This window comes from Chrysemys picta, chromosome 5 (genome assembly GCF_011386835.1).
Source record: "Chrysemys picta bellii isolate R12L10 chromosome 5, ASM1138683v2, whole genome shotgun sequence".
Taxonomy (NCBI): domain Eukaryota; kingdom Metazoa; phylum Chordata; order Testudines; family Emydidae; genus Chrysemys; species Chrysemys picta.
In genome coordinates this window covers 110,893,615-110,911,821 of record NC_088795.1, presented here as the reverse complement: position 1 = coordinate 110,911,821, position 18,207 = coordinate 110,893,615, and the positions used below count along the sequence as shown (strand labels likewise).

The 18,207-nt window shown below is 39.1% G+C and overlaps 1 protein-coding gene across 10 annotated transcripts in view; it reads left to right on the top strand.

Moving 5' to 3' along the window:
* The window catches only part of SLIT2 (slit guidance ligand 2), a 437,206-nt gene extending 421,487 nt beyond the window's left edge, over positions 1-15,719 (top strand). For 6 of the 10 annotated variants that reach the window (XM_065598181.1, XM_065598179.1, XM_065598177.1 and 3 more), the window contains 3 exons: positions 7,214-7,502; positions 12,560-12,771; positions 13,851-15,719. In XM_065598181.1, the coding sequence (XP_065454253.1) occupies positions 7,214-7,502; positions 12,560-12,771; positions 13,851-14,092 (743 nt within the window). In that variant the 3' untranslated portion in view covers positions 14,093-15,719. Of the gene's footprint in view, positions 1-7,213; positions 7,503-12,559; positions 12,772-13,096; positions 13,186-13,850 lie in introns of all 10 variants that reach the window. The other 4 variants (XM_065598178.1, XM_065598183.1, XM_065598180.1 and 1 more) reach the window with 3 other exon arrangements.
* Positions 15,720-18,207: the final 2,488 nt, after the last annotated feature.

Sequence of the window (18,207 nt, the reverse complement as noted above, 5' to 3'; positions counted from 1 at the left end):
TTCAAATGTCTACATAACAGTCTAAAAGTAAATACTCGATTGCTCTAGGAGGAGTGTAGTTGAAGGACCAGAGAGTTCCTGGTAATTCATAACTGTTGTTTTCCGACAGTAAGGATGTGATCCACAGTGCAATATTTATAATTATGCTTTTCCTATTATTATTTAGTTTTAAACAGGATTGGAAAGTGCATAGCATTTCATAGACAAGCCCCAGGGGCCTGTTTTTGACTCCTTAGCACCTTGAATAGTCATATATGCCTGTGCAAAATGGGCGTAAATGCTATCATTCTGTTTCAGTGGTGTTTTACATTCACTTTACACTGTAAATATACACACGTATAAATGATGGCAAGATGCAAGGCAATGAAAAAATCACACCCTCCATTTCTGCCCTGAGGAGCTTACAATTTAGGTTAAATAAGAGCTATGACACAGGGAGAGGACGTTAGGCAAAAGGCAGGAACAGGTGGGGGACTTACATAGTAAAAGGTTGTGACAGTTCTTGCTTTCACACTGTACATACTATGGTAGTACTTTTTTCAATAAGAAATATTTTTTAAACTGACACAATTAGACTCTTGTAAGGATAACTGAAATTGTGGGTTTTTTTGAGTATTTGTCCGCACAGAACTCACTGTCGGTATGTGTGCCCCATGCGCACGAGCCCAGACTCTTTAAACCAACAGTGTCCTTTGGGGCTGCTCATGTGCCCTACACACCCATATGCCCCTACAGCAAAGTTATAAAAGGCAGAACACTCCCAATGTCATCGTTCCTCTTCACCACTCATGACAGGAAGTTAGAGTCCAGAGTGTTGTCTTGCTTCCTTGGAGTTCTGAGATAGGATCAGAGTTTACAATTACTTATTAATTTAGTCTTATTGTAGTTTCTGTAAGTTTCATTTAAGCCTGTTGGCTTTTTTTTTAAAGGACTTTTTCCCTTCTTTTTCTTCTCACTTCAGTACCAAGGAGTAGGTCCAATGGCTGAGAATAGCCTCCAGGCTTTAAAATCTGCCCTGCCTGCAAGACAGCTATGCCTGCCAGTGATGCACATAGGAAATGCCTGTTTTTATTTAGGGGAGTCTCATATCCCAAACAAGTGTGCTATTTGTAATTATTTTTCTAAATGCACACAGAAAGCTCATGGCACCCACTTGAAATTCTCTCTGATGGAAAACTCAGTAAGACATGTCTCTCACTCTGAGGTCCCTCTTCAGAAACAGTGTCCTCATGCTTCAAAAGCAGGTTCAGCAAGTGCTGTGGCTACAAGACATCATTCCAGGGGTTAAGCCTTCAGATCCTTCTCCTTAATCCTCTTTGGGTAAGGCAGAGCCCCCCCCACACACACACCTGCCCAAGATATAGGAAGGAACAAAAATCTGTGGTCATCATCCCCAGTACTAGCCAAGAGGAAAGCTAACCATCATCGTGCCTCTGACTTGCCTAAACTAGCTCTTTCAAAATCACATTGGTACTGTAAGTCATCAGAGATTGTGGGATTGTGTTCTTCTGCAGCAGTTCTAACCCATCCATCTCATGTGACTATCACTGTTTCTTTAGCACCATTTTGGTATCGGTACTGTACGCCACAGATTCATCAGTATTGCATTATGATCAAAATTTATCTGCTAAGACTCCCACGTCAGTACCATTGGCCATGGTACCATCGTCATCGGTACTGCCTCCTATGTCTGCCATGGCTGCTTTTACATCTCCTGCAGACCTAACCATCTCTCCGGAACCAGTATCCCCTTCACTAGATGTTTCTCTTTTACCTGTGGTATCCAAATCTGTGCTTGTACCGGTGTTGAAAATGAAAACCTCTTTGCATCCAGCTTCTACAGTACCATTTTCTGCTGTTCATACTGTCATGTCTGAGTTTCTTCCTGTTTCTACACCTCAGGGATTTGACCTCTTTTAAAAGAATTTTATTCATCTGCATCACCATAATCTTCTAATGGCAGCAGAAGCCCTTCTCCTAGATCTCCTCCTCTATGTAGATTGATTCCTGAGAGTAGCATTGGAGGGAGTCCCTCTTGTTATAGATCTCATGCTTCAGAGAAATTTTGTGTTCCCTGGTCTGAAATCTGTAATATGAATTCCAATAAATACAATTACAAAGTTCTGCACTTAGGAGGGAAAAATCAAATGCACAAATACAAAATGCATTTGTATGCATTACATGGTTAGGTAGTGGTACTGCAGAAAAGGTTCTGGGGGTTATAGTGGATCAGCCAAAAATGTGATGTGATTGCGAAAAAGGCAAAGTCATTCTGGGGTGTATTAACACAAGTGTTGTATGTAAGACCTGATAAGAAATCGTTCTGCTCTACTCAGCACTTGTGAGGCCTCAGCTGGAGTACTGTATTCAGTTTTGGGTACCACACTTTAAGAAAGCTGTAAACGAATTGGAAAGAGTCCAAAGGAGAGCAATAAAACTAATAAGAGGTTTAGAAAACATGGTGTATAAAGTAAGATTGAAAAAACTGGGCATGTTAAGTCTAGGGAAGAGAAGACTAAGGGGCGATCTGATGAAAACAGTCTTTAAGTATGTAACAGGTTGTTATAAAGAAGATGAAGATCAGTTGTCCCCATGTCCACCAATGGCAGGACAAGAAGTTATAGGATTAATCTGCAGCAAAGGAGATTTAGGTAGCTAGTAAGAAAAACTTTTTGACTATACATATAATTAAGCAATAGAACAGGTTACCCTGTTGCACATGGAATCATGTCCAAGGTTATGGAATCCCTTTCACTGGAGGTTTTAAAGAACAGGTTAGACAAACATTTGTCAGGGATGGTCCAGCGATACTTGCCTCAATGCAGGGGATGGATTAGCTGACCTCTTGAGGGCCCTTCTAGCCCTACATTTCTATGATTTGATGTGTATCTGTATCTTGGCTGATTTGAGGTCACTCATCGCAGCAGATCATCACATAGTTCTACAGCAGTTTTCTAAACTGGGCCTCCAGATCAAATGAGAGAAGTCCATTCTCACCCCTACTCAGTCCATAGAATTTATTGGAGCAATGCTGTACTCCAGATTGGAGTAGGTCCAACCTCTCAGAGTTGGTAAGACAACTCCCACCTGTTTATGCTCTCTGTCTGTGTGTATATATATCTCCTCAATATATGTTCCATTCTATATGCATCCGAAGAAGTGGGCTGTAGTCCACGAAAGCTTATGCTCTAATAAATTTGTTAGTCTCTAAGGTGCCACAAGTACTCCTGTTCTTCTTTTTGCGGATACAGACTAACACGGCTGCTACTCTGAAACCTTCCCTCTTGAGTTAGGGCACAATCTATGAGGGATCAGTTGATAACAGTAACTTGTTTTAGAGGGTCCCTATTTCTCAGATTTGGAGGGCAGTAATTTGGAATTCTATTCATAAGTTCATCACCAGCCCGTTGTGGTGCCTTTTAGATCAAATGTCCAATTTGGCTGGGTTATCCTACAGTCACTATTTAAATAGGACTCCTGTCACTTACCTCCTTGAGAAGTAACTGCTAGCCGCCTACAGTGGGATCTGTGGCGTTCGAGATGCCTTTGTCCATGTGGATCCCATAACCTACCCTCGTTCCCCACTGATACACAGTCCTTACCTGGATTTTTTGTACTAGTGAAGAAATGGAGGGGTGGTTGGGGCTGCTTCCACCTTTTATACACTCACAATAGGGGGCGTGAGGGCATGCAACCTCATGCACAATCCCAGTGGACCATGCTGGCTAAGAAATTCCAGGCCTGCACATACTTACAGTGGGATCTGTGTGAACTAAAGTATCTTGAAGAACTCCAGTATGTAAGGTAAGTAACTGCTCTTTCTGTTGCTTCCGATTTAGTCTGCAAAGTGACAGTTGGCTAAGGATGGGAAGACCCTTGTTCTTGACTCTGCCTGGGCATAAGAGTGTGCTTGTGTGGTTATTGCTGCAAGACTAGTGTCCTAGCAAGGAAACTATATGCATTGTGTATAGTGCGTGTGTAAAAATATTAGGGCTGTCAAGCGATTAAAAAAATTAATCGCGATTAATCATGCGATTAAAAAAATTAATCGCGATTAAGCGCACTGTTAAACAATAATAGAATACCATTTATTTAAATATTTTTGGATGTTTTCTACATTTTCAAATATATTGATTTCAATTAGAACACAGAATACAAAGTGTACAGTGCTCATTTTATATTTATTTTTGATTACAACCTAATTCAAGTACTGTACTGCAATCCCTTTATCATGAAAGTTGAAATTACAAATGTAGATTTTTTTTATTACATAACTGCACTCAAAAACAAAACAATGTAAACCTTTAGAGCCTACAAATCCACTCAGTCCTACTTCAGCCAATCACTCAGACAAACAAGTTTGATTACAATTTGCAGGAGATAATGCTGCCCACTTCTTAGTTTACAATGTCACCTGAAAGTGAGAACAGGCTTTCGCATGGCACTGTTGTAGCCAGTGTCGCAAGATATTTACGTGCCAGATACGCTAAAGATTCATATGTCCCTTCATGCTTCAACCACCATTCCAGAAGACATGTCCATGCTGATGACGGGTTCTGCTCGATAATGATCCAAAGCAGTGCGGACTGATGCATGTTCATTTTCATCATCTGAATCAGATGCCACCAGCAGAAGGTTGATTTTCTTCTGAGGTGGTTCGGGGTCTGTATTTTCTGCATCGGAGTGTTGCTCTTTTAAGACATCTGAAAACATTCTCCACACCCCATCCGTCTCAGATTTTGGACAGCACTTCAGATTCTTAAACCTTGGGTTGAGTACTGTATCTATCCTTAGAAGTCTCACATTGGTACCTTCTTTGCGTTTTGTCAAATTTGCTATGAAAGTGTTCTTAAAATGAATATGTGCTGGATCATCATTCAAGACTGCTATAACATTAAATATATGGCAGAATGTGGGTAAAACAGAACAGGAGACATACAATTCTCCCCCAAGGAGTTCAGTCACAAATTTAATTAACACTTTTTTTTTTAACAAGCATCATCAGCATGGAAGCATGTCCTCTAGAATGGTAGCCGAAGCATGAAGGGACATATGAGTGTTTAGCATATCTGGCACGTAAATACCTTGCAACGCCGGCTACAAAAGTGCCATGCGAACGCAGGTTCTCACTTTTAGGTGACATTGTAAATAAGAAGTGGTCAGCAGTATCTCCCGTAAATGTAAACAAACTTGTTTGTCTTAGCAATTGGCTGAACAAGAAGTAGGACTGAGTGGACTTGTAGGCTCTAAAGGTTTACATTGTTTTGTTTTTGAGTGCATTTATATAACAACAACAAAATCTACATTTGTAAGCTGAGTGTAGTTTGTAATGAGTGCAATTATATAACAAAAAAATCTACATTTATAAATTACACTTTCATGAGATTGCACTACAGAACTTGTATGAGGTGAACTGAAAAATCGTATTTCTTTTGTTTATAATTTTTACAGTGCAAATATTTGTAATCAAAAATAACAATATAAAGTGAGCACTGTACACTTTGTATTCTGTGTTGTAATAGAAATCAATATATTTGAAAATGTAGTAAAACATGCAAAACATTTTAATACATTTCAATTGCTATTCTATTGTTTAACAGTGTGATTAATCGTGATTAATTTTTTTTAATCGCAGTTAATTTTTTTGAATTAATAGCGTGAGTTAACTTCGATTAATCAACAGCTCTAAAAATATGAATTCATCATAATGGCTGAATTCTTAAACACACAAAAGTCAGTAATTTCAGAGTGAAGGTTTCCACAGCAACTGTTCCTATGCCCACATTTGTGTATGTAGTAGGTGAGTCTTTCACTATGCTACATGTGTTCATCTCTGATTTTAGAGAAACATTTCTTTGAATTGACTTACATTGTAATATTTGCCTGATATTATTTCACCTGTTGTAATGAACACTTGCTCTCTTCCCAGTTGCTGTGGGAACCGTCACTCAGAAATCCCTGGCTCTTATATTGCAATGTTGTGTTGGTGTCTTTGTTTCATATAGTTTTGTTTGTTCTTTTTGGTAAGGACTGGCTCTGCAGACCATGTCAAAGCAGTTAGTGTTATTTTCTTCTCCCAGCCCACAGGGCTAAGAAACCGGGGAGCAGGTGCTCTCAAGGGAGGGTAGTCCATGTGCAGTCTGAGTCAGGGTTGCCTAGGGAATCCCACTCTGTTGCACTAATCAGACTTAAAACTGGCTTGCTTTTAATTTTAGACCAGATCAATCCTATTCAAACCATGGGATCATTTATTTTCAAGTAGCCAGAAGTTCCGCTTTTATTTGGAGTATGCTGTGACTGCTGTAATTTATTCACCCCAGGAAGTATTAAGCATTCATGAAACAATTATTAGACCAATATGCAAAAACACAGTGTTGTATAGCAGTTCTCATTCTGAATTGAAGACCAAAAATTTGTAAGGATATATTTAATTGCAGTACATATATGTACCCTACCTCACTCCTTCTCCCCTCCCACCCTCAGTGGCCTCTGTAACAATTGTAGATTGGAATAGAACTTACAGTTGTGAAAATAATCAGTGATATGTGAATTTGCACCTATCGAGACAACTGAACTTTTTGTGAAATTTTCACGCACAAAATTTCACAGGCAAGAAGTGTTGAGCTTCTACAACTCCCAGGGACTTCAGCTGGAGTTGTGGGTGCTCAGCATCTCTGAAAATCAGATCCTATGCTAAATTTCAACACAAACTGTATTTTTAAAATAATTTGTGAATAAAAATAAAGGTTTAGAAAACAGTGTCATCTGTACCTACTAAAAATGTGTCAAAACCAGAACTTCAGACCTAAACTTTTCAGTTCTGTGAGGTTCCTATTTGAAGCCCTGAATCTGAATCCATCTCTGCAGTAGAGACCTTGGGTGTAATCCATAACTGAGAGAGGCCTATTTTCTGGTTTAATTTGCATGCTTCTGAACTCTTCAGTTCAGGATGGTAGAAATATTGTGATCTTGTGAAATGTTCACCTTACATGGATGAAATATGTAATATTTTTTGTTGTTGCCTAACCTGAACCATACTTAAATCACATCTAGATCCAGATATTGAGCCCATCTCTGATAATTGTGTGTTCCATAGCTATGAATGGTTATTTGGGAACAGTTATTTTTAATAAATAAAAACAACAGTAAAAAGGAATACAAAACTGTTCCTACCAAACAATGTATTCATGAGCTGATGATGTTCATTTTCTAGGCATGCCTGTGAAAAACAATGTTGCAGCACTGCGCCAGTCTCCAGGCCAGAATGGCACCAGCTTCCATGGCTGCATCCGTAATCTGTACATCAATAGCGAACTGCAGGACTTTAGAAATGTGCCACTGCAAGTGGGAATTCTTCCTGGTTGTGAGCCCTGTCACAAGAAAGTGTGTGTGCATGGAACCTGCCATGCTACGAGCCAGTCAGGCTTTACCTGCGAGTGTGAAGGAGGATGGACTGGACCGCTGTGTGATCAGCAAACCAATGACCCTTGTCTTGGAAATAAGTATGTCCTTCCTCAAGACAGAGCTATCATTTAATTTTCTAATGTTAATCTGAGTGTCCTGTTATGTACATTCAATTTAAAGTTCAAATATTTTCAGCAAGATACAAATATACTGTGCATGTAGAAGTAAAAGTTACTCTGGGGTTGGATCACAGCAGTGTAGTCTTTTGCGGGCTGAACTTGAAGAGCACTCAGAAACTTCAGCTGCTACAGTATGTGACAGCATTCTGTAGTATTTGTGGAATAGCTTGGGTATGCCAATTCATTTTAAAAAAAATATTCTTAAAGAGTGAAATTTCCCAGTGCAGATGGTGTGACAAAGTTTCTGTACCTCTACCTCTTAAGCCCCACCAAAGGCCATAACAGATGGTACCTAGGTACTTGTGCACATCTTCTACAATGTGAACTACGTTGGTGTGAATAAGACATGAGGAGTGGCATAAGAAATAATCAGGGGGGTTTACAAATGAAAACATATCCATTTCTGTATTCATAATTTTGTTAGAGTATTTCAGAAAAATGTGTTTCATTTTATAAACTGTTTCCTAGCAAGAAGTAAATACACTAATCATAGTTATTTTTTATACTTCCATATTGTCACATGACTCAGCTGGTAGATATTTTTCCCAATGCACAGTCTAACTTCTGTGTTAAGTCGATAATCAATTATGTTAGTAACTCCTGAGTTGCAATTTTGTTTTAATATATTTTGGCTAAACCATTTTAGCTGCATATTCTTGTTGAATATTTTTCTAGATAGGTAGATGAATTGATATAGATTGCATCCTCACAAGGTTCTCATTGTTGGGTCATGGGCACCCAGCACAAGCCAGGTCAGGGACTCCACTAACAAGAAGTGAGGTTCTTACCCACGAAAGCTTATGCTCCCAATACTTCTGTTAGTATCAAAGGTGCCACAGGACCCTCTGTTGCTTTTTACAAAGCTTTTTAATCACCTACTGGTCATGTACCACAATTTGCTGTTACCTCTACCCATACAACTTTCTTGACCATAATTGGGCAAGCAACTCACTGTGAGAGCTGCAGTTGAACTTTTGGAACTGTTATCATTGATCTCTCATTGTTGCAATTGGCTCCAAAACATGGGGCTTATTTGTTTTTCTTGTCTGCTTGTTTTTCAGTAGTCCAACCTACATGACCTAAAACCACCATGTTCCTTTGATGTCCAATGGATTCACTTTGTGTTTTGCTCAGATTCTGTTGAGTTGTTTTTCAGCTCCTGGGCAGAATGATTTTTAAGTGTCCTTTTTGGCATATTCTGTGATGACACTATTGCCAATTTGAGGCTTTGGCTTAATTATTTCATCACAGTTTTTTTGCACCGACTTCAGAATGTTTCAGTACTCTGAAGTTTATAACTCTACTCCCAAAGCCACATCAGTGAAGCTTTAAAGCATTTCAGCACTTAGTGTAGTACCAAGTTCCTTGTTTTTTTTTATTCACGGGGTTTCTTTTCTAGGATGACCCTTTTCTTTGCATCTCAGGAGGAGAAAGAAAGGAAGACCCAGTGGCTTCCAGAAACAGATGCAGCTGCAAGATGTTGATCACAAATTAGCAAGTCTGCTGCATTTTGTGCTTTGGAAGTCAAATATAACATGGAAATGTCATCCATCAAGCTTTGTGTGGGGAGCACCTAAAGATCCAATTAGAGGCACCTCTGAAAGAATTCTATTCGGTTCTATATGGGTTTCTATACCACTTTCATCACTGGAATGTTTCAGCAACTTCCGGTAGTGCATTAAGCGACATGACTAAAATCTGTAATGAGTGTTTTGCTCTTTCTTTCATTGTCTCCCCAAGGGGAAAACCTACATAGTGTTCTGGTTTGGTTTTTTAAGTTTTCATGTACATTTATGTCATGTTCTTTGAATGTACGCTCCTCTGTGTGTTCATCCTGGAGAAAGCCAGGCTGAAGACATTCACCTTGCACTTGGAATGGAAGAGGGTGATGGTCCTTAGTTCCTGTGATAATTCATTATACAAGCTCAGGCCAGCCCCCAAGAAAGTTCTAACTCCTTCCCAGATGATTTTTATTCTTATGGTAGAAAGTTCCATTGTGCCTGAAAAATATAGTTGTTCACCAGAGTACTCATCTGGAGCTTTTGGCAATATTTTAGATATGTTGGGTCCTGGCCATTGAGCACCTTGAAGATAAGGACCAAGACACTGCACTTGACTTGATGTTTCTTCTACTCCAGTTTGGCCTGGAATGCTTCAAGGGATCTACTGGATTCAAGACTTGGCATTGGCACAGATCCGACTACCTTTTAAATCCGGCAGATCCTCATTACTAGTTGGCTTGATGCAATTTGTTTTATCATCAAACACAACCTCTTTAGAGCATTTCAGGCCTTCGACACTGTCAGCACAACATCGCAGATTGGATGTCCTAAGCTCTGGCTGTTCCTTGGATAATGAGTTGCTTCAACCAGAGGACTAAATGCAGAGAGTGCCACATGAGAGGCAGCAGCCTTGGGACACTGCAGAAGCCTTGAACCCTGTGCAGCTCAGCCTGGAAACGTCTGGTTACCACACTCCAAACACATGCAGCATTTGGAGATTACCTGAGGCTAGGAGACTGAATTGCTCCCATCATACAAGTTCAGGAATAACAGGCAGCAGGCCCAGTGCAGAGGCAGCTCAGAGGTCTTGGCATCCTGGGAGTCTTGTTTGCTCTGGTGTTGAAATTCTCAGTATTGAATACATCAGTGCAGGCAGAGCTGTGCTATATGCAGTTCATTTCAGCACAGCCTGAGTGGGTTGCAGAAGGCATTGTGCTCAGCCATGGTACAAATGGTGTCAATGACTTATCCAGCAGTATTTCCTACCATGCCTTTAAGCACACCATGCTGAATCAGTCATGTGGGACCTAAAGGTACAATGTGGAGATGAGCATAATTTGGTTTCCGCTGATGAGGCTGGAGACAGGAAGGAGAAACATCAGAGTGATTCTGAGTTGGACTGTTGGGATTGGTTTGATCTCCATCCAGGAATCTTCACTCAAATTTCAGAGTAGCAGCCGTGTTAGTCTGTATCCGCAAAAAGAACAGGAGTACTTGTGGCACCTTAGAGACTAACAAATTTATTAGAGCATAAGCTTTCGTGGACTACAGCCCACTTCTTCGGATGCATCCAAAGAAGTGGGCTGTAGTCCAGCATCCGAAGAAGTGGGCTGTAGTCCACGAAAGCTTATGCTCTAATAAATTTGTTAGTCTCTAAGGTGCCACAAGTACTCCTGTTCTTTTCACTCAAATTGTTCCCCTAGAAACAAATATATGTCCAGGAAACTAGTGTATCAAGAAGAACGTTACAGGAAATAAAATTCCTCCTAGGAAGAAAGCCATTGACCCTGTGCCATCAAGTCAAGAGGTGGCAATCAGATAATTCCTGATTCTTAAAAAGAATTAATTCCCCCTGGATTTCAGTCTGTGTTTGGTGAAATAAAATTAAAAATTGTCCTCCTGGGAAACATCAGACTTCTTTGAGGGGAATGTGATGGGCTATATGCTCCAGCGAAGTACCTAGGTAACCTCGTAGATGCAGCTCAAGGCAATCTTTAAGGATGCAGTACATCACAAGTCTATTGGAAGGGGTTCATGAGAGCCAGGAGAGGACAGTTTGACCATGTTACAAATGTCGGGTCTCATGGCCAAAACAGTAATCATAGTACCTATGTCATGTCTTTATAAGATGTGTGATAAAGTTCCTTCTCTATCTTGGTGGGTCCTGCGCTTATTGACGGATTTTCTTGCCTCAGAGATTCACCATGTGGGTTGGGGAACAGCCCAGAGACCTTCCCCTCTGGGAGAACCCACAGTCCAGGTCAATTGGGAGGTTTGGGGGGAACCCGGGCCTGCCCTCTACTCCGGGTTCCAGCCCAGGGCCCTGTGGACTGCAGCTGTCTATAGTGCCTCCTGTAACAACTTCATGACAGCTACAACTCCCTGGGCTACTTCCCAATGGCTTCCTCCAAACACCTTCCTTATTCTCACCACAGGACCTTCCTCCTGGTGTCTGATAACGCTTGTGCTCCTCAGTCCTCCAGCAGCACACCCTCTCACTCTCAACTCCTTGTGCCTCTTGCTCCCAGCTCCTCACACACACACACCACAAACTGAAGTGAGCTCCTTTTTAAAACCCAGCCTGCCTTAATTGATTCTAGCAGCTTTTTCTTAATTGGCTCCAGGTGTCCTAATTAGCCTGCCTGCCTTAACTGGTTCTAGCAGGTTCCTGATTACTCTAGTGCAGCCCCTGCTCTGGTCACTCAAGGAACAGAAAACTACTCATCCAGTGACCAGTATATTTGCCCTCTACCAGACTCCTGTACCCCACTGGTCTGGGTCTGTCACAGATGCAATCTCAGTGGATGTTGAGATCCCAGTGGAAAAAGCATCACTGGCTTCTCATGCAGTCAGGAACTGGCAGGAAGGTTATAGAACCAGAAGGAATAATAGTTAGTGGTGAATGATCACTGAATTTGTGGGGGAGACGGGCATTGTGCACAGCCACCAGGCTGCCACGCCTTTAGAGGGCCAAAAAGCTTTGAACTAGGGAGATACTGTCCTCACTTGTGTTGAGAGCCCAAAACCTCAGGCATGAGAATCTTGTGAAATGATACTTTCAAAGAAGCGAAATTACAGGTAAGTAACATTTTCTTTTCACTGTTCAAGTTTAATTCTAAGGAATTTGTTCATTTAACTCTCATTAAATGTGTGGGTGCATGAGGAATGCTGGATTTATTTAATTGTGACCTGTACAAGACTTCCATAACACATCTACAGTGGCTGTTTTCTGGCAATAACAGAATAGTGTCCTATACTGCAGCGTATTTTCTGTAAATTTTCATATAAAACAATTATAAAAAAAAAAACCTGTTTAAACCACTTAATTGCATCTCACTGAAAAAGTGCATTTAAAAAAAAGTCTCTAAGCAATTGCTTTTTGAGTACAATCCAAAGTATTTGTAGTTAATGTTGCTTAGCCTAAACTTTGATGAATAATTTATTTTTATTCTCTTGGGCTTGTTTCCCCTGTAGATGTGTACATGGTACCTGCTTGCCAATCAATGCATTTTCATACAGTTGTAAATGCCTGCAGGGACATGGGGGAGTCCTCTGTGATGAAGAGGAAGAGTTGTTTAACCCCTGCCAGTCCATCAGGTGTAAACATGGAAAATGCAGGCTTTCCGGCCTTGGGAAACCATATTGCGAATGCAGCAGTGGATACACTGGGGACAGCTGTGATAAAGGTAAATAAGTCAGCATGCTATCATTATTTGGTGTTATAACATGAATAATCAAAACATTGCCAATCTTTTTTTTCACAATACACATTTGTGTTGGTTTTTTTTAAATACATCGTAAAGGGCTTCTCTCAGTGAGAGAAAAATCTAACAAATTTGCCCATTAATTACATATTTACACTTTGAAGATTTTTTTTCATCGTGTTTTGCTGTGAAAACATTTCTCTTTTTGCTTTTATTGAGAAGCACATTTTTGCTATATATAACTATTACCTTTTACCTGCTGTATCTTTCTGTATTTATTGTTTCTCTGTCTTCTGCAACTGAGAAGCCAAATCCAATGATTCTGCTCCTAGTTTTATCACAAACTCTACTTTTGACCTCTCAGCTTCAACTGATATATCACAGCGAATTATGCAGGTGAGATGAATGAAAACAGGATGACTTTCTCCCCTACCTTTTTTTTTTCCTTTTGTCTGTCAAAGTACTTCCTTTCTGTCCCCCGCCCCTTTTTTTTTCTCTTACCCCAGCTGGCATTTATTTATTTCGTATTGTGCATCAGTGTGACTACAATAGACTGGTAGAACTTTTAACAGATGTCACATTTTTAGATGGTTTTATACCTCAGTAATTTATGAAGTTAGTGGAATGTGTATAGCCTGTATTAAATAATAGACTGAATAATATTAGACTCCAGAGCTAATAAATTAAATTGCATGCTCTATGATACATTTCCCTATGGTAAACAGAACCAGCTGCAAGCAATGTAAGAACAAAGATGTGTATTTGTGTAATAAAGATTTTATCTTCCAATTTTCTTGTAATTGTACTAACATTTTATTTATGGTTTATAAATACACACAATATAAACGTTACTGAAAATAAAGGGCACAAAGAAGGTAAAATTCCACATTAAGAAAATAATGCGAGAGAAATCATTTGTTTCTGATCTATAATGAAAATCAAACTCTAAAATAGCAATTGTATTTAGAAGCATGGCATCTTCTTAGCTAAACTGTGTAATATAAACCATTCTGTGACTTGCATCTTTAAATCATACATCATTTTGTTTTTGTTTTTCACAGAAATCTCTTGTCGAGGGGAACGAATCAGAGATTACTACCAAAAGCAGCAAGGGTATGCCGCGTGCCAGACGACCAAGAAGGTATCGAGACTAGAATGTAAAGGAGGATGTTCAAGTGGGCAGTGCTGCGGACCACTAAGGAGCAAGAGACGGAAATATTCTTTTGAATGCACTGATGGGTCCTCATTTGTGGACGAGGTTGAGAAGGTGGTGAAGTGTGGCTGTACAAAGTGCCCCTCCTAAATGTGTCCCTGTCACACTTGTCTTTTGAAAATGTTGTATCCTTATTGACCATGTCGGACTAATTAATGCTTCATAGTGAAAATATTTGAAATATATTGTAAAATACAGAACAGACTTATTTTTATTAAGAGAATAAAGACTTTTTCTTCATTTGCAAAAAGATTCAAGTGCTTGAACTGAGACTTTTCGTAACCGAGAGGAGCTTTGAAGAAAAAAAAAAGACCCTTTAACATTGCAACAGTGATGGGAAACGTAACTGCTTTTAACAAGGATTCTTCTTTATAACATGCTGAAGATAAACTGATATTATACACATATGACTTCCAACCTACAGCTTATTGATGAAAAATTTACCAGAACATGAGGCTTGTTTTTTCACTTTCATATCAGTATATTTTACTATGTTGACAGACCATACCAATTACTTAGTTATAGATGATGAAGAGTTGTGGGTGAAGGGAATCAGATTATATTGGTTTAACAAATGTATGTGATGCATTTTGTGTGGCATAATTATTAAGCATCTGCAGAAGAGGGGGTGCCCATTTAGTGGATGGGAGAGGTTAAAATGTGAGAATCATGAAATCTCCTGACGCTGTGTACTTTTATGTCAGCATGTTAGCAAAAGAAGCATACAAAAAGTGTTTATCTACCCTATTCCAGTATTAATTTTTTTGTAATATAAATGTTAAGGGGATGATAAAAATAGATTATTGATGGATAAATTAGTAATAATATGGATTTTTGTTTCTATGAGTTCTAAACAGCTCTATACAGTATTCGGGTTCATTGAGAAATATTTATTGTATCAAAGTACATTGTACTTAACCTTTTTAGGCATCCCTTTTACTGTTTTTCAATGCTTTAATATATATTAATTTATATTTGTCCTGATATTTTTGTATTTTGTTTAAAAAAAAAAAAGAAAGACTTAAAAATCAGGATTTTTTGCAATAGAACTAACATAGCATGTCCTCTTGGGGTAAATGTGTTTGGTCTGGTTTTTTTTTGTTTTTGTTTTGTTTTGTTGTTTTTTCGTTAGCATCTCACTACTTGGTGTCTGAAACGGAAGTGATAATAGTCTGCAGTTCTCACATACAGCAGACATTCAGGACACCTCCTGAGAACTTGTAACGTATGAGAGAAAATGTCTTTACACTAGATGGCAAATGTATAGAAGTAAATTTTCCCTATATATACAGTACTTACAGAAAATAAAATGGTGTGTAGAAAATGACACTAGAAAGTAGACCTTTACAAATTAATATTCCCTTGGACCTTTTTAAAAAAAAGAAAGAAAGAAAAAAGGCTGTACTATCAAGGACTGTGACTTTTTCCAAATAATAAAACTACTTTATTGCCCTAATGTTCCCCATGTTAATATGTTGCTGCTAAATTACAATGTAGAACTGGTAATGATTCATAGTGGGTTGTATTCTTCTTTCAGTAAATCCCAGGATACCCTGTAAAAAATGCAGATGTTTTTTCAATTTTATTTTTTTTATTATTATTTTTTTTTTTTACAGAAAAAGTTAGATGTACATGTGTAATGCAGTGTGCTTTGTCTTATTTGGACTGATATCAGTAATACTACTGATGTTTGTAAATTAAACAGATATTTACTTCATTAATAGCTCTTATTTGTGTTCTTCTGAGGAGTTAAATTGTTTAACAGCTTTTAATTAAACATCTGTCGTTACAAAGAATATTTGGGGGGAAACAAAGTAAAACCCAACACCCATCTAGTGTGTTAATTGCTACTTATTCTAATTTAATAGAGTACTATGTGTACCCAACAATCTAAACACATAAGTAAAAGTTCTTGCCCCACGACCATGCAATCTTAATCACACTGATACAATACAGAGTCAGTGTTAAGCACAAGAAGCCTATATTTTGATCAGCAAGGAGAAAGGTGAAAAGGGTTTTTTTTGTTTTGTTTTTTTGATTTTTTTTTTAAATAAGTAAATTTGAAAGTGGAAAAGGGAAGTGAAGGTGTGTGGCACAGAAGAAACAGAATGCTGTTTTAAGGTATGGCCTGAGACAAGACAGGATAGGAAGTAGTTATGCAGAAGACTAAGAGCAATATGGAGAGCAAGAAAACAATTAGGACGCAATGGGAGCAGAGATGTACATAGATTAAAGTTTGTCCTCAGCTCCAAGGCTTCACGCAAAATGCTTGAAAATGATGTACACAAAGGAAGCCAGAGAAAGGATTTGGGAGAGGAGGCATTATTCTGAGCAACAAGAGAATTAAAAGGTATCGGTTTTATAACTTACTAGGAAAATATCATAGGGACCATTGTGATTTTCTAGTCTGACCTCTTGTATAAAAAAAAAGACATAAAACTTCCCCAAAATAATTTCTAGAGAACATTATTTAAAGAAAATCAAATCTTGATTTAAAAATTCAATGATGGAGAAATTGTTCCAATGGTTAATTACTCTCTCTGTTAAAAATTTATGCCTTATTTCTGATCTGAATTTGTCTAAGTTCAACTTCCAGCCATTGAATCATGTTATACCTTTCTCTGCCAGATTGAAGTGCCCATTTTTAAATATTTGTTCTCTCTGGGGATACTTAGAGACTGTAATCAAGTCACCCCTTAAACTTCTCTTTGTTAAGCTAAATAGATTGAGCTCTTTAAGTCTATCACTATAAGGCATGTTTTCTAAGCCTTTAATCATTCTCATGGCTCTTCTCTGAACCTTCTTAAATTTATCAACATCCTTCTTAAATTGTGGGCAACAGAAATGGACACAAAATTCCAGCAGCGATCACACCAGTGCAAAGTATAGAGGTAAAATAACTCCTCTATTCCTATTTGAGATTCCCCTGTTTATGCATTCCAGGATTGCATTTAGCCCTTTTGCCACTGTGTCACACTCAGAGTTCGAGGTCAGCTGATTATCCACCATGACTTTCAGATTTTCAGAGTCACTTTTCCCAGGATAGAGTTCTCCATCCTGAAAGTATGGCCTGCATTCTTTGTTTCCTAGATTATATGTGTTTTTTAGCCATATTAAAATGCATGTTGTTTTCTGGGTCCCAGTTTACCAAGAGATCCAGATCACCCTGAATCAGTGACCTGCCCTCTTCCTTATTTACCACTCGCTCCATTTCTGTGATCTGCAAACTTTATCATTGATGATTTTATTTTCTTCCGAGTCATTAATAAAAATGTTAAACACCATGCGGGAGGCGGGGAGATGAGCTGGCAATCGCGCCTCCAGCTCCAGAGTGGTGGAGAGTGAGGGTTGGGGCTTCCCCCTGCAGCAGGGTGAGCCACTGCTCGTGGCTTCAGCCCCTTAGCGGGCTGGCAAGATTTGGGGCTTCACTCCTGTAATGGGGCACCGAGACTAGTGTGTGATTCATTTCAACTGTTGGTACAACATACTGCTGTGAATTGCTGTACTCCGTAATGAAGTTCGTAAAATCGAAACATTGTGCAGTCCTTACAAATCAACATCTGACCAAGCTCCTCCATACCCCCTTGACAACATATCAACCAGATTTCCAAAGATTTTCGACCAGGATGGAGACCCACAAGCCCTCTAGCTCTAGCAGTAATTAGCCGTGATACAGTAAGTAGGATGTTAATATTTTTAAAAATGCATGTGTAAAGGTTGTTCGTGTCTTGCAGCTCTCGAACATTTGAAGATTATCATATGTGGCTCAGAGGGTTGGTAAGTTTGGCTACCCCTGATATATAGGATACAGAAAAGAGGAAAAGGAAGAGTTGTAGTCCTCATTTTAGTCCTTCACTGGTCCAGAAGGCACTTTGGACTTGCTAGACAGCCAAGGATCCCAGGTTATATCTGAAGAGAACACCAGACCTCTTGAAGAAGGGACTCTGTCATCCAGATTGGGAACATCTACAATTAACAGCCTGGACATTGGAAGAGAAGTATAGTTCAGCATGGAGTCTCCATTAGCCTGTAATATAGTTTGGTATCCAGACAGAACTGAAACAGGATTTCATTCATTGATCTGGTAAAATTTACATTTCAGGTGTGAGAAGAAACAAAAAACTCATTGCAGTGCCAGTAAAATGGGGGCCTGATCATGTTTAATCACAACGACAAATTAGACAATAAGATGTGGCTGGCCTTTC